Source organism: Maniola hyperantus, chromosome Z (genome assembly GCF_902806685.2).
Source record: "Maniola hyperantus chromosome Z, iAphHyp1.2, whole genome shotgun sequence".
Classification (NCBI taxonomy): domain Eukaryota; kingdom Metazoa; phylum Arthropoda; class Insecta; order Lepidoptera; family Nymphalidae; genus Maniola; species Maniola hyperantus.
In genome coordinates, this window is record NC_048564.1 from 15,456,935 (window position 1) to 15,474,833 (window position 17,899).

Sequence of the window (17,899 nt, forward strand, 5' to 3'; positions counted from 1 at the left end):
CCTGACGGTTATTTGCATGAGGGAATGGATTTTCAAAATCGTATAATTTCTTATAATTCTCTTCTGCGTCATTCGACTAATATTATAAATGTGAAAGTGTGGATGATTGAATGTTTGTTACTCAATCACGCAAAAACGGCTGAACGGATGATAGATTATACCCTGGATTACATAGGCTACATTTTATCCCGGAAAATCAAAGAGTTCCCGCGGGATTCTGAAAAATGTAAATCCACGCGGACAAAGTCGCAGGCATCAGCTAGTAACCCATATAAGCCCCGCAAATTGCTATTGCGCGTGGCCGCCATTTTAGTGACGTCAGCACTAGACTGAAGTTTCAAACTGATGGTATATTCTTATTTCGGCTGACGTCAAAATGACTTCATTTCGATGTTATGACATGGTTCCAGCGCATTAGCAATTTGCGGTACATAAAGTCATTTATAGTTTTATTATAACCATTTTGGCTAAAAAAATTCGGGCCGCATTTGAAGCACTTATTTCACTTCTTGAGCATTTAATTTCAAGGCATATACTTATACACAACAGTAGGTACAAACAGGTAGTACATTAAAACAATTAGGATGCAAGTTTACAAGCACAATTATCATAATGATCTAGAGAGAGAGTGCTAAACAATGGTGTCTTGCGAAAGGTTTCTTGCGCTTTTCTCTACACTTTCACCTGAAGTAGGTATTCTTGAACTTTTACCGTGGTGTAATTAAGATGCCATACTTAATTAAACAAAAAATAGATAGGTACTTAGCCTAAACCTCTGGGATTAGAAACTTGGGGTTGATTCCTTTTATAACGAATGGGCCGTGAAAGACAGACAGACAAAAAGACACACTTTCGCATTTATAATATTAGTAATGATCGAGCTCAGTATAATGGGCCAGTGATAGGTTGATCATATTGTTTTAGTATTTTTCGGGTTTCGTACCTCAAAAGGAAAAACGGAACCCTTATAGGATCACTTTGTTGTCTATCTGTCTGTCTGTCTGTCTGTCTGTCTGTCCGTCTGTCTGTCAAGAAACCTACAGGGTACTTCCCGTTGACCTAGAATCATGAAATTTGGAAGGTAGGTAGATCTTATAGCTGATATTTGGGGAAAAATCTGAAAACCGTGAATTTAGGGTTAGATCACACAAACAAAAATTAAATTGTGGTCATGAACTAATAATTGGGATTTTCAACTTTCGAAGTGAGATAACTATATCAAGTGGGGTATCATGTGAAAGGTCTTCACCTGTACATTCTAAAACAGATTTTTATTTATTTTTATGCATCATAGTTTTTGAATTATCGTGCAAAATGTCGAAAAAATACGACTGTAGTACGGGACCCTCATTGCGCGAGCCTGACTCGCACTTGGCCGGTTTTTTTTCGTTTTTTTTTTAGTTTTTTTTAAAGAATATTAGCCATGATAAATGACTAATATTCCCCTTTCCTCTCCAATTAAGCGTCAGGCTTGTGCTAGGAGTAGGTACGACAATAGTGCAACGGGCGGGGTTTGAACCGTCGACCTTTCGGTTTTCAGTCCACTCCTATACCGGTTGAGCTATTGAGGCTCTAAATTTTGTATGTTATTATATTTTGTATGTTATTATATTTTGTATGTTATTATATTTTGTATGTCCGCTTTTAGACCTCCAACATGATGATCATTTTATAGCTGATATGGCTTGTTTTTCTTTACTTTTTGCCTTACTCTATTGGGCGAGAATGAATAGCTATGTTGTTTTTAGCCAAGTTTCTACCTAATATTCCCCTTTCCCCTCCAATTAAGCGTAAAGCTTGTGCTAGGAGTAGGTACGACAATAGTGCAACGGGTGGGATTCGAACCGGCGACCTTTCGATTTTCAGTCCGCTCCTTTAACCGTTGAGCTATCGAGACTATAATATAATAGCTTGTCATTCATTGTTATATTATCTTTGATGCTATTGTTTTGATTTTAGAGTTAGTTACTGTTATCTCTGCATACAACAATTTCAAGAATTTGAACATTGCAAAACTCATTAAAAGTCAGAGTATGTAGGTAACTGGTAATGTACGTGGTGTTAGTAAACAGCGAAATATACGTAACACACATAAGGAACCATGTTATGAAAGGCCAAAGAGAAAGTTTATGTCTAATGTCACCACGGAATACATAATATAGAAGTAGAAAAATAGCCAAGTGCTGGCATAAATCAGTATCCATATTATTATAAATGCGTGCGTTTGCTTGTTAGTTTGTGAGTTTATTGGTTTGTTGGTTTGTCCTTCAATCACGTCACAAAGGAGCAACCGATGGACGTGATTTTTGATATGGTTAAAGACCTGGAGAGTGTCATAGGCTACTTTTTATCCCGGAAAAACGAAGAGCTCCCACGGGAATTTTCCTAAATCCACGCGAACGAAGTCACGGGTATCAGCTAGTCATCCATTAATCATCCTTAAGTCTGCCACTTTTTATTTTACTTCAAATAAATAAATAAAAAACTAAGTATATTTTCTAGTGAAGTGAACAACACCAATGCCTATATGCAACAAAATACCTGCCCAATAGTAGATAAGTACCTACTTCTGCATACTTCCCGTTTACCTAGAATGAAAATACGTCTTATAGCACACGTCAGAGGGAAAATCTGAAAACCGTGAATATAATTAGTATTTTCAACTTTCAAAGTAAGATTAATATACCAAGTGGGGTATCATATGAAAGAACTTTACTAATTGTAAGTACATTCTAAAACTGATTTTTATTTATTTTTATGCATAATAGTTTTTGATGTATCGTGCAAAATGACGAAAAAATATGATTGTATTAATAAGTACACCCTCGGTGCTTGAGTCTGACTCGCACTTGGCCGGTTTTTACTATATCTGGTAGTATAAAATGGTTTCGCCAAGAAAGTCTCCTGCTTACTTACTTTTTATGCTACTTTCTATTATTCTATTAGATTATTAAGAGAAAATCTCGTTTTCTAATTAGCTATTGTTTTAATTAACCAATAATAATGGTCGTCACTCACTTATCTATACCGCACCGAACTCTCAGAAACTCGTCAGCGACGTGATTTGCCCGGCGCTTGACCTCCTGGAGTTAGGTTTTTCACTGACATCATGATTTTACTGTGCGCAGTAACAAGGTCGTATAGGCCGCGTATAGTGCGATTAGAGAATCACATTTTAATAAAATTTTTTGTAATGTCACCACAATTTCTCTGTTTTCGGGTTTTATCTTTTACTTGTGCTATAAGACCTACCTGCCATGATTCTAGGTCTCTAGGCGTAACTCCCAAATCGCCTCAGCCGGGATTCAAACCCGATGTCTTACACTTATATGAACACAGCGCTCACAACTGCGTCAGAGAGGTCGTCAAAAATGTCATCTTCTGTTAGTTTGGGTGCTGGCATAAACAACCTGAAGGTCGATTCTGTAAAACCTGCATCAATTATTATTACAACCGCAATTGTTGTGATTGGCTGAATTTATGCTATTCTTGTTGCCACAATGCATTGTAAGCGAGCTTCAACCAATCAGACGTGATTGCGACCGAAACACTGTAGCTGTCATTCTACCGCAATCGAGGGGCAGGTTTCTGGTTTTGACAAGTCGGTGCGGGTAAAATAGCCCCGAAGTATCTTATGAGCTGTCACATAAAGAGACAGGTAATAGGTAGGTATAAGATAACATAAATCTATTTTATCCGCACCGAGCGATACCGACCCGCACCAGCATTAAGTACCGAAAACCTGCTTCTTTATACACCTATATGCACGTACTTTGTAACCAAAGGTGCAAGTGTGTACAGTCAGCGATGACCTTAGAGCTGGCGAAGACGGGCAGCAGCCGGGCTAGTGAAGGCTGCAACAATGAGTTACAATAACCAGCCATTGTTTATAATAACCGGCCCAGGCCGCCATTGTCCACAAAATTGTTTGTTATAATTATTATTGTTTGTCAAAACCATCAGGCCTTCCGTTCTAAACAATGTTTTTGTGACAATCACATTACTTCTATTGTTCCGCGTAATCTTTAACATCCACTCGTTCTTAGGCACATAGAAAATGCGCACACTAAGAGCTAGCGCGCACCACGCTAAATTTTCGTACATTTTTCTCCGCAAAAATTTCACACTGTGGAAATCCATACATGATTTCCTTAGATTTAAATTAAAATTTACGAATTTTATAACGCACCGCAACTCGTGGCACCGTGGTGCGCGTTAGCTCTAACGCGAGAAGTGTGATAAAAATCATGATCAACTCATCGCCGGCCCACTGCTGAGCACAACTCTCCCCTCAGAAGAGAAGGGCTTAAGCCATAGACCGCCACGTTTGCCAAGTGCGGATTGGAAGACTTTACACATGTTTGAAGAAATTATGGTTGCAGGTTTCCTCACGATATCTACCCTCATGTCAAATCAAATTTAATTTATTTAATTGCTTAAAACGTACATAATTCCGAAGATTATATATAGCTGCGGGCCCGTAATCGAACCTCTGATTTCCCGACTAGGAGGCAGACGTGTTAACCACTACGCTACCACAGCTTTTTTCAAACCTTTCTGGAAAATAATCGGCACAAAACAAAATTTAGATTCGCGAAAGCGAAACACATTTTCTATTTAGCTGTACATGAATCGTTTGCTTCAGTATTTTACTGTCAGTCGAGTTGACCATCCAAAAAGTTGATAAAATTGCAAATTATTTTAATGGGCATCTGTATTAATAAATATATAGCTGTTCGTGCTGATTCACTGACTGACTCACTCATTGATCCTGACCATTTTTGTATGAAAAAATTTTTTTTGACTGATGGTTTCGTATAGAAGACAAAAATTTATTCGGAGGAAAAATAAGTAGAGATTTCGGAAACGGTTGAAGAGCACGCTTAGGGTATTGAAGATAGGTGGGGGGTGCTCGAGCAAATGTCATTTGAGACGTCATCCAATTGCCAATGAGCTAAAAAAAAATTAAAAATGGCGAAAAAAAGATGGCTGCCATACAAACTTCGTCGGTGTCCATCTCGAGAGTATAAAAGATGGAAGAGTGGTTTCTTAGCAAAAGATGATCAGGATCCAAATTTCTACTCGATGAATAGAAAAAAATTCAAGATGGCGGAATTTATTTTTCCATAGAAAATGTATGGCGAATAGTCCACATTTTGAAAAAGCAACGCTGCATGCTCGCGGACCACTTCAGTGGTCCGCGCACCCACGCGCCCTACTAGTTACAGTATATTACGGATATTATGTATATCCGTATATGGCCGGCCGGTGCTGGCAGACATCAGATAAATCGGCCGCGAAATAACACTATTATAGAGGCCTTTGTTCCCAAGTACCACGCCGCGCCATTACGCTTATCACATACATAACTAATTTGCGAACGCATACCTACATTCTCACATAGTCGTACGGGCTTAACGATCTATCAAAATACACTCCTTTGCAAAAAAAACCGGCCAAGTGCGAGTCAGGCTCGCGCAACGAGGGTTCCGTACTACAGTCGTATTATTTCGACATTTTGCACGATAATTCAAACGAACACGAAAACTATGATGTATAAAAATAAATACAAATTGGTTTTAGAAAGCACAAATGAAGCCCTTTCATATGATACCCACTTGATATATTATAATAGTTATCTTACTTTGAAAGTTGAAAATAGTAATTATTTATTGTTCACGAACACATTTTAATTATTATTTTTCGTACGTCATAAGAATTTACAATTTTCAGATTTTTCAAGACCTACCTATTTTTGCCAGATTTCATGATTCTATTATAGGTCAACGGGAAGTACCCTATAGGTTTTACTTGACAGACACGATGGACAGACAGACAACAAAGTGATCCTATATGAGTTCCTTTTTTCCTTTTGAGGTACGGAACTCTAAATAGACTAAAGGCATTTTCCATTGTTACAGCTTCGACCGCGACCAGCCGTTCACCTTCCAAATCGGCGCTGGCCAAGTGATCAAGGGCTGGGACCAAGGTCTACTGGACATGTGTGTCGGTGAGTACAAGCAACCTCTTTCTCTTCTTTAAGTTCTGTAAAAGTCGCTCAGCGCGCTATGGAGCGAGCTATGTTGGGTATCACAGGAACGAGGAAGTTCCCAGAAGAACAAAAGCCACCGACATAGCTCAAAGGATTAGCGGGCTGAAGTGGCAATGGGCAGGTCATGTCTGTCGCAGAACCGACGGCCAATGGAGCAGACGTGTTCTGGAGTGGAGACCGCGTACCGGTAAGCGCAGTGTGGGACGACCCCCAGCCCGCTGGACCGATGACCTGAAGAAGGTGGTGGGGAGCGGATGGATGAGGAAGGCAGAGGGCCGTGTTTGGTGGCGCGCTCTTGGAAAGGATGCAAACCTGCTGATGGATTGGATTGGATTGGATTGAAGTTCTGTAACACCACACTTGCTAGCAAGTGTGGCACGTAGTTCAACGATCTCCCTGGCCCAGTGGCGAGCGCTGGTGCTTCTTATATGTGATCGATTCTCCCACTATTGATTTTGACAGTTTCATTAACTGGCAGGGCCAATTTGGGAATTTATAATTTCTAAACTAGCTTATGCTCGCGACCTTGTCCGCGTGGACTGCACAAACTTCAAACCCACATTTAACCCACTTAGGGGTAGAATTTCGGAAAATCCTTTCTTAGTCAATACCTACTCGTTACAAAGAACACACCCTCCAATTCACGTCTTTAGGACCAGCGGTTTAGGCTGTGCATTGATATATAAATCAGGCAGTCAGTTCGTCAGTCAGTCAGTCAGTCAGGACTTTGAATTTTTATATGTACTAGCGACCCGCCCCGGCTTCGCATGGGTGCAATGTAGATACTAATGTGGTGTCAGTGAGGAGTGCTTAATAATCCATACTTCCATACTAATATTATAAATGCGACAGTGTGTCTGTCTGTCTGCTAGCTTTTCACGGCCCATTGCGCGTTAGTTTTAATTTTACGATATTTTATATTATTTTAATTTTGTGATATCTCCCAAGATATTATTCTAAATTAAATAATGTTAAGGGCAATTTTGATCTAAATTAAATATTTCAGATGATCAACTGTTTTATTTTGATAAGAATAATTAATAGTAAGTATGTCAGTAAAAACACCTTCGAAAATAAGTCTTTGTTTCAGATCACATTTGAAATTCACATTTCACATTACAAGAGGGCTAATGGATTTTATTATTAAAAAAAACCATTAGTCAGTGTGTAATGTTTGGCTCAGATGACTACCCTGAGGCTCATTTGACTGAAGTAATTTTTCCTATAAAATGTAAGACACAATAAAATTAATAACATACAAAATCTGATAATTCGAGTCACAGCTATCGCCCGTTAGCTATTTTAGGGTGACCATGTGAACATCTAAATATATAAAAGGAAAACCGGCCAAGTGCGTTGCGAGCCACGCGCAGTGTAGGGTTCCGTAGTCACAACTTAGCCACCTTAGCCATGATAGTTTTCCTCTAAAATGATTATTATATACTACTGCTGTGAATTTTTTCACGTTGCTATAGGTATACTACCATTTGGCTGATAAAGGAGGGGGACACGTCTTGACTCCACTTGACTCTAATAAATTTTTTTTATTATTTATTTATTCACAACTTAAAACTATCCTTACAGGCTAACCTAATACGATAGCTAAGTAAACTTAAATAACCCTACTTTATTTAAAAACTTAACAACAACGTTGTTAATTAGCACTTTAAAACATATTTTACAAACGGATTTAGAAATCGAAAAATGATGTTCCCACACCCATTGTATTTTTAAAAGACCTATTCAACGATACCCCACACTATGGGGTAGACGAGAAAAAAAAAATCATCCCCACTTTACATGTATAGGAGCTACCCTAAAAAAAATATTTATCACAATTTTATTTCACCACTTCGTCGGCGTGATTAATATTTACACCCATGCCAAATTACAGATTTCTAGCACTAATGGTCTCTGAGATTAACCAAGGTCGGAAAAACAGACGGACGGACATGGCGAAACTATAAGGGTTCCTTGTTTACTACGGAACCCTAAAAAGGAAAAAGTGACTGACTGACTGATCTATCAACGCACGGAACAAACTACTGGACGGATGCCTGCTTCTTTCCAACCTCATTTTATTTATTTTTATTTTTTATGTACCGAAATTGTAGTTACACAGTAGTAATAAATTAAGTTACATTGGAAATGCTTATCTCTAAACAGAGATTTCTTCCAGCTTCCCATTCAAGGTTGTGAGTAAGAACATCGTGAGGAAATTGCACCTGATCAACTCAACTAGATAATTGATATCTAGTTGAGTGTTGTTATCAACCTTCTATACCTGTGAGGTAGGCACTAACTATTGTGCGGTAGGAGTAGGTAATTATAAAGTTGAGCGATACCGAGTTGGATGCCTGCCCGCTCACTCGCTCTCACAAAACTTCCTACAATGCGCGTCAATACCTAAGAAGCTAGTTAAATAAAATTGTTGCGTAATGTACCTACCTACGTCCGCGTGGATTTAGGTTTTTAAAAATCCCGTGGAAACTCATTGACGCCGCTTTACGGCAGCATGCACTGGAATTGTTCGAAATCAAATACTACCTATGTATCTAACAAAAACTCTACGAATCCGCACATGGCCAGCGTGGTAGGCTATGGTCAAAACCCTTCTCACTCTGAGAGGAGACCCGCGCTCTGAAGTGAGCCGGCTATGTGTTGATCATGATGACGATCTAATAAAATTACAGAAAATAAATGTTTTCATTATTATTGTAAAAGTGGCAAAATTTTACATAATATGGCCTGTTAAAATATTTCTGGGTGCATGGTAGATAATCCGCAACAGGTTGAGATGGCAATCGGGGTATGAGGAGGGGGGACGCCCCGCCCACCCACACGTCACCTGCCCTCGCCCTCACCGGGTTAGAACGGGAGTTGTATGGGCGCACGGGGCGTTCCCACTTCCCACCCCGATTGCCATCTCGACCTGTCGCTGAATATACCTACGTGCAATCTACCATGCACCACGAAATGTTTTAACTTTAGCTATCTGCTCTGTTGCACCTACTGTACGCACATGGAATCAAAGAATGTATAATACTAATTTGAATGAATGACTACACCGGAAATAGCTAAGATCAAACACAGCCTCCGCTCCGTACTCTCTGACCCAGGTAACGTAAGTTACATAAGATCTAGAAAGGCAGATACTCCATCCGTAATAGAAAGTAGATATTGTGATTTATAATATTATGTTGTCTTTATAAACACAACGCCATAGAAATCATAATATATGATTTCTATGCACAACCTTTTCTGTAATTAACTTATAGGTATAATAATTATTTTTTTTTTTTTTTTTTGTTAATACAATAAAACTTAAAGCTAGCCTTATCTAATTACTATATAAATCATGACCGCGTGGAATGGTGCCAAGAATACTGGCTGCATTTCCGCGCTGGACAGCCAGGCTGATCCGCTGCGCAAAAAATGAGCCAGCCCTTCTGTCACCAGTTGAGGCTATTAATCGCGGTGAAATGTCTCGTAAAAAATTTTTAGCACTAAGACTCCATGGCCCCAGGGTCTCCACGGCAAACGGCACAAAAATGTAACTCTCTATAAGAGAGGCATACTTGCGCCGCTTGCCGTTTTCAGCTGTTTCTGCTGCGGCTCCCGGTCTTGATGCTGTCTTCCTGATATGACACGGGGCCAATGTGTCAACGCAAGTTGCGTCCCACATTAGCGCCCGTCCCCGTTCCCAGGGAACCAGCGTCAATCCATCAGGTCTCTTGCCATCATCCCGACTAATCCCTGCCGGCTCAATGAGCGCAGGAATATTTATGGTGGCAAGAGCTCTTTTAATTGTATCGTTAAGAGAGCCATGCCTAAACAGCCTACCGGAGCTCCTTTGGCAAGAGAGTCCGTGGATTCCAAATTTATCAACCTCTTTTCCACACGGACATCTGTGCTGATGGCACAGTGGTGTTCCCAATCTGAGACCTAGAGCCGCACGAAAACTTTCGTTATCTAAAAGTTATAATTACTTGTATACAGACAAAATACAAATGGATGTCTTCTTGTAAAGGACATACTCTGCCCTTTTGTTATTATCATCATCATGATCATCATCATCATCATCAACCGATAGACGTCCACTGCTGGACATAGTCTCTTGTAGGGACTTCCACACGCCACGGTCTTGTGCCGCCTGAATCCAGCGGCTCCCTGCGACTCGTCTGATGTCGTCCGTCCACCTAGTGGGGGGGTCTTCCAACACTGCGTCTTCCGGTGTGAGGGGGCCATTCCAGCACAGTGGGAGTTGGGACCCCAACGTCTATAGGTTTTACGAACTATGTGCCCTGCCCATCACATGACTACCCATATTATAAATGTGAAATAGTGTTTGTTTTTTGGTTTGTCCTTTAATCAAGTCGCAACGGAACAACTGATCGACGTGATTTTTTGCATGGGTATAGTTGAAGATCTGGAGAGTGACATAACCTACTTTTTCTCCCGGAAAATTAAAGAGTTCTCATGGGATTTTTAAAAACCTAAATCCATGCGAACGAAGTGTCGGGCATCAGGTCGTAAATATAAATATACTTAGAATCAAAACAACAATAGGGATTAGTCGGGATGATGGCAAGAGACCTGATGGATTGACGCTGGTTCCCTGGGAACGGGGACGGGCGCTAATGTGGGACGCAACTTGCGTTGACACATTGGCCCCGTGTCATATCAGGAAGACAGCATCAAGACCGGGAGCCGCAGCAGAAACAGCTGAAAACGGCAAGCGGCGCAAGTATGCCTCTCTTATAGAGAGTTACATTTTTGTGCCGTTTGCCGTGGAGACCCTGGGGCCATGGAGTCTTAGTGCTAAAAATTTTTTACGAGACATTTCACCGCGATTAATAGCCTCAACTGGTGACAGAAGGGCTGGCTCATTTTTTGCGCAGCGGATCAGCCTGGCTGTCCAGCGCGGAAATGCAGCCAGTATTCTTGGCACCATTCCACGCGGTCATGATTTATATAGTAATTAGATAAGGCTAGCTTTAAGTTTTATTGTATTAAAAAAAAAAAAAAAAAAACAACAATAAAAACAACAAGGATGTAGGTTTCTAATACATCACTCCAGTTTTTGTTAGATAAATTCTACTTAGGTACCAACGTATCTTCTTTTTTTCTATATATAAAAATGAATCGCTGAATGTGTTGCTAAGCGCAAACCGATTTCGCTAACTCTTTTTTTATAATATTCCTTGAAGTATGAGGATGGTTGTTACGGAGAGAAAAAATTAAAAAATTGCCTGAAAATGTCTAGAAACAACACTTTTTTTTTTTTTTTTTTTTTTTTTTTTTTTTTTTTTTTTTTTTTTTTTTTTTAATACAATAAAACTTAAAGCTAGCCTTATCTAATTACTATATAAATCATGACCGCGTGGAATGGTGCCAAGAACACTGGCTGCATTTCCGCGCTGGACAGCCAGGCTGATCCGCTGCGCAAAAAATGAGCCAGCCCTTCTGTCACCAGTTGAGGCTATTAATCGCGGTGAAATGTCTCGTAAAAAATTTTTAGCACTAAGACTCCATGGCCACTTTTCTATATTCCCATACAAAAGATTCTTAATAATACTTAAAAGTCAATTTGAACTTTAATACCATACCATTAAGTTTAAGTGTTAGTGGAGGTATTCCGGAAAGGCTGACCCGGTGTCCCGAATAGCAGAATAAGTATTAAAAAATATATTAAATAATCGACTGTTAGGCGGTACGAAGTTCGCCAGGACAGCTAGTGTTTAAATAGTTTACTGAACAACAACATTGAACAAATCCTGTTAAACTTATCAAGTGCTCACTGGTTCAGTGTTCCACATAGCTTCGCGTTCAACTCCAAGAAACACATGGACCTGAGAGCTGGCGGCAAATATTGACGAGGTATCTTACAAAGTTGGTTACAAAGGTGTTGGGTAATGTCCGTAACATCCCCGCAAGCTGAGGCTAGGACCTTAGAGATATCATAAAATAATATATCATAATATCCGTGGAAGATGCGTGGAAGGTGAGGACTCAATTTGTTTTAAAACTGGTCTGATAATCCTGCAAACAGCTGATCCCTTAAAGTAAATTAGTACCCTTATTATAAATGCGAAAGTGTGTTTGTCTGTTGGTTTGTCCTTCAATAACGTCGCAACGGTGCAACGGATTGACGTGGTTTTTTGCATGGGTATAGATAAAGACCTGGAGATTGACATAGACTACTTTTTGTCCCGGAAAATCAAAGTGTTCCCACGGGATTTTTAAAAACCTAATTCCACGCGGACGAAGTCGCGAGCATAAGCTAGTACAATATATTAGTATGTATATAATATAAATGGAAAGATTGATTGAAACCTCCGTTATCTCTTTGACAAATTCCACTTTATGTTTATAGTACCTAGAGTTAATGCCTAGGTGCAAGTGGCTTATTGTCACAACTAATAGAGGAACATCTTCTAATCAGGTCGCGCAACACGAGCTCTATCATTTGCTGCTACCTACTTCACTTTGATTGTATACCTAAACGCTAATTGCTTTAATATGGGTTTAACAGCTAGATTAATCAATTTGAAGGCATAAATTGATATCATATCATATTATTATATACCTATTATTTAATCAAATCAAAGTATATGTATGCATATGTAATCAAATAAAATAAAAAATAAATATCCTTTATTTCGAGTTTCGACCATATTATCAAGATCATAATTGTTAGTAACAACACACACCTTAAAAAACTAATGTCAGTAATCTTTTAACTATTTACCTAATCCTAAAACTATATATAAGACAGGCCTGATTAGTCAGCACGTGCACCATATGACAATGGTTCAGGTACTGAAAATCAAACCTGTTAGCAAATGCCCTCAGGATGCCATTGGGGCTAGCCCGTACCCTGCGCACCAGGGATGTGCAACGTTTACGCATGGTAGTGTAGAAACAATCCACATGCGCATCCGCGAACATCCCCGACGCGATACAGTAACGAGGCAGACCCATTAGCATCCCAAAGCAAAGAGTTCCCACAGAATTTTTATAAAACCCAAATCCACGCGAATTAAGTCGCGGGCATCATCTAGTAAAATTTTTTTATTTGTATATTCATATTTTCAGGTGAAAAACGTAAGCTGACGATCCCAGCGTCGCTTGGCTACGGCGAGCGCGGGGCCGGCAACGTCATCCCTCCCCACGCCACCCTCCACTTCGAAGTGGAGCTCATCAACATCGGCGACTCGCCGCCCACCACCAACGTGTTTAAGGAGATCGACGCCGACAAAGACAACATGCTGTCTCGCGAAGAAGTGAGTATAGAGTTAGCATTCCGGGCGATGGACTCTGATGGCGATAGCGAGCTGTCGCGGGAGGAGGTCAGTTTATGTTGGTTTTTGTCTGCTGCTGGTGGTGGCGCTACATCAAACTCTTGCATGTTACACAGGCCAACGCGTACAAGGAGATCATCGCTCGTAAAGACAACATGCTGTCTCGCGAAGAAGTGAGTATAGAGTTAGCATTCCGGGCGATGGACTCTGATGGCGATAGCGAGCTGTCGCGGGAGGAGGTCAGTTTATGTTGGTTTTTGTCTGCTGCTGGTGGTGGCGCTACATCAAACTCTTGCATGTTACGCTGGCCAGCGCGTACAAGGAGATCATCGCTCGTAAAGACAACATGCTGTCTCGCGAAGAAGTGAGTATAGAATTAGCATTCCGGGCGATGGACTCTGATGGCGATAGCGAGCTGTCGCGGGAGGAGGTCAGTTTATGTTGGTTTTGTCTGCTGCCGGTGGTGGTGCTATAGCAAACTCTTGCATGTTACACTGGGGTAGTGACTGAAGCCTAAGGGCCAGCGGAAACAGACATAGTGGAGTGGATTCAAGTCCTTTTACCTAACTACCTAAATATACGCCTACACGGGCAATTGAAATTCCGCAATTCTAGGCAATTTACGTAAGGATCAATCTTGAACAATAAGGGGAGCAATTTAGATCAATTAATATGCATAACATTGCTGAAAATTTCAAGTATTACTGGGTATTGCCGCAAATTGCTTCATGTGGTCGTGACGTCATAATATAATAATTTAAAAAATTACCTGGAATTGCGCAATTCAATTGCCCGTGTAAGCGTACCTTAAGCTCTTACGCACTTTGAGTTTTGACAAACCGTTATGTTTACTGCAAAAAGCTGGTTCTTTTTCTAAGACAGTTTTCTTTTCTGTTTTTTTAAATAATTGTCTGTCGCGCTTCAGGCGGAACTACTGTATAGATAAGACCGCAACGTTTCTTTCTTTCTGAGAGCTAAATGAAATGCTCCCTTTCTTTTAGGTCAGCGATTACCTAAAGAAGCAGATGGTACCAGAAGACGGCGCGGAAGTCAGCGAGGACATCAAGCAGATGCTTGAGAGTCACGACAAACTCGTCGAAGAGATCTTCCAGCACGAGGACAAGGACAAGAACGGATTCATCAGCCACGAAGAGTTCTCTGGACCTAAACACGACGAACTCTAAACTCTTAACTACTTAATAAATTCTAAGCAAAGGTCATACTAGCGACTTTGTAAATGTTATTTTTTGGTGGAACAGATTTAAATTAGACTAGCTTATGCCCGCGACTTCGTTCCAGAGGACTGCACAAATTTCAAACCCCTATTACACCCTCTTAGGTGTTGAATTTTCAAAAATGCTTTCTTAGCGGATGTCTACGTCATAATAGCTATCTGCATGCCAAATTTCAGCCCGATCCGTCCAGTAGTTTGAGCTGTGCGTTAATAGATCAGTCAGTCAGTCAGTCAGTCAGTCACCTTTTTATTTTATACAAGATTACAGTACGCAGCAGAAAGTAATGTACATCGACATTTAAAAACAGATGCTCTACAAAGCCGAAATGTAATTCTAAAGGCCGATGTACATTACTATCTGCCGCGTACTGTAACCACTGTCTATGACAGCGTACCTTGATTCTGCTTATCACGCAGTGGTTGGAGCCTTAGCAGGCTTGAGACTTGTTGCACTGTTTATTCCCTACCCTTAGGGTGCCTGTCCACTGAAGCAGAGCGGAGCTGTATATAGTTGACCAAACAGAGTTTTGTCAGATGACGGAATAAAATTATCACGTCATTTACCGACAATCTGATTGGTCTGCTCAACACATCTCCGCTCCGCTCCTCTTCAGTGGGCAGGCACCCTAACGGAAACTTTTTTCCGTATACAACTTTCTATCAACATAGCACAATGTCGGTAGTATGGCCTCACGACAATCCGCTCTCCTAAGCTCAAATAACAAACATAACACTAATTATTGTAGCGTTGTAATGATCTATAGTGTTCTGTAATCATATTGTCTCAATGTTTTAACTGTTTTATTAGACACATTTGTAAATAAAGGTCTACTCTACTATTCACTGCTGCAGTTTTAGCATTAACGTTTGTAGATTGTATCATCAGCAATATTTTATCGCTTTGTAAATGGTACTTAACTTAAGAAAGCTCAGAGTCACTCAACGGGCGATGGAGAGAGCTATGCTTGGAGTTTCTCTAAGCGATCAAATCAAAAATGAGGAGATCCGTAGCAGAACTAGAGTAACCGACATAGCTCAACAGGTTGCGAAGCTGAAATGGCAATGGGCAGTTCATATAGTTCGAAAAACCAAGAGACATTGGGGTCTGAAGGTACTATAAAGACGACGACCCCCACTAAGTGGACAGACGACATCAAATCGTGGCAGAGAGATACTGGCAGCGCAAGACCGTGGCGTGTGTCCTGCAGAAGACGTATATCGGTTGATGATGATGATGATCGTGGCATGGGTGTAACCAGAGCCGTAAATGTAGCTAGTTTTTTGGTTAACATATAAAAAAATCTGCGCTTGCTGCGCTCGCGATCTTGTTCGAAATATTCTTTCACACACACTATTCTTATTAAATGTTCTTTTAAACACATCCCCGTCATTAGCGTCCAGAGTTCTTTTTAAGTGACACCAACTGCAAAGTCTACAATCGCTGATGCTAATACTGCCGAGTGTGCTAGCGCCTTAACTGAGCGGGTGTGAGGAATGTACGTTTACCTTTAATTATTTAGATTCGAATTTGCACGCTCGGCCCTTTTCGGATCTAATTCGTGTTTAAGTTCACTCAATATAAATTAATTTTGTGAAAGGAGTGCGTGTCGATTTGTTGAGTCGTTTTGTACTTAGTCTATGTTTTGTTTGTTGTGACTTATATCGATGGGTCGGTTGGATCGTAACACAGAATTCAAAATAAGTGAATAGAAATGGCAAAGATACTATAAAATTCAAGATAGGCAAAGCTCATACAATTGTTTTTCAAAAGTGAAGACAATTGATACGCTTGTGTGCGACACAGATTACATACCTAGAGACTGTCGCGCGGGGTTTTCCTACGTACCTTTTGACACCTTCAATCGCGCTTCAACAAATGGAGGTCCATTACCAGGGTTAAGAAATGGTATTATCTGTTGCCTTTAATAACAGCACGTGTCGCTGGTTATTAGCAACTCACTCTTACAAAAATAACTCCCGACACTTCTATACCTACCTGTTTTGAATTCTGTTGATCATAATAATATTAAGATTATAAGGTACTTTGTAATGATATTTACTTAAATGTATCTTTTGTACAATTGAAAATATTCCGGCGCATTTTATAGATATACTTAAATTTCTTTTTACTTTTAATTATTATTATGTATATTATATTTTGATTGTACCTACTTAGGTATATTACAGGTTACATGATAATGGTGCAAACGTCATTTTGTTGTTGTGATGAACACGATCATGTGTTTGCAGCTTAATATTATAATAATACTTTGTACGTATAGCTAATAATACTATGCATTGTCTATTATTTATTTCATTTTTTTTATATAAACGTGTTTAAAAAAATCCTCTAGCGAAGGCAGAGACGCGGTCTCCAACTTAAGACTGCATCATAACAAAATGATCCATCAATCTACTATTATTACATAGAAAGATTGCGAATTTGTGAGTTTATATGTGGAGGGCAATCTCCGGAACCACTGTACCTATTTGAAAAGTTCATTCACCATTTTAAAAGTAAAGGACCATGGGCATTTTTGTATGAACTCTGGCCTGATAACCAATAGAGTTCTAATGTTTGTTAGTTTATTGCTTATAACCTGCAGTTATTGTAACGCAATTGTACCGTCGAGGACATAAAAAGTTATATTTTTTAAACGATTTTCTTGTGAAAATTCAATCAACAATGGAGAAGTTCATGCTATGCTGCATTTTTGGTCAGCTTATTACTTGAATAATATTAATGACGTCAGTGAAGACATTTTTTGAGAATAGCATACGTACTGGAGTGATTTAAGTACACTAATATAAGCGATTACTTATAATTACAATGAAAACTAGTAAAAACTGCACGTCTTTATGGTACTTTCCGGGGTGATATCTTTTCTCCGGTGGTTAACAGTGCTCATAATAAGAATTGAAGCATGTGATATAAGCTTTCATTTCATGGGCAAGTTTTTTTATTGGTTGCATATTCAATAACCCAATTAAATATGCCCAACCAACGGCCATCTTGTCCCATTGTCCTTTCATTAATTCAGAATCCTGATGAAGGTAGACTATGTACATAATACTTATATCAGATTCTACATAACCGGGCAGATCTACTATCTTGTCATCAAATTTAAAAAACCGCACCACGGCGCTGCCTAACATAATATTATGATTATTTTTATAGATTTTTAAGAAATTCTAATATTACGTATAGATACATAATACATGTTGATGGTTATATTATGATTTGTTTACGTAATTATTATATTTTCATTCCGTAATCATTTAAGTAAAATATACATATTATACCAAATA

The 17,899-nt window shown here is 39.6% G+C and overlaps 1 protein-coding gene across 1 annotated transcript in view; it reads left to right on the forward strand.

Annotated features, from left to right (window-relative positions):
- The window catches only part of Fkbp14 (peptidyl-prolyl cis-trans isomerase Fkb14), a 61,323-nt gene extending 43,424 nt beyond the window's left edge, over positions 1–17,899 (forward strand). Inside the window, exons 2-4 of the mRNA XM_034983259.2 lie at positions 5,922–6,010; positions 13,151–13,338; positions 14,358–17,899. Of these exons, the coding sequence (XP_034839150.1) occupies positions 5,922–6,010; positions 13,151–13,338; positions 14,358–14,540 (460 nt within the window). The 3' untranslated portion in view covers positions 14,541–17,899. The remainder of the gene's footprint in view (positions 1–5,921; positions 6,011–13,150; positions 13,339–14,357) is intronic.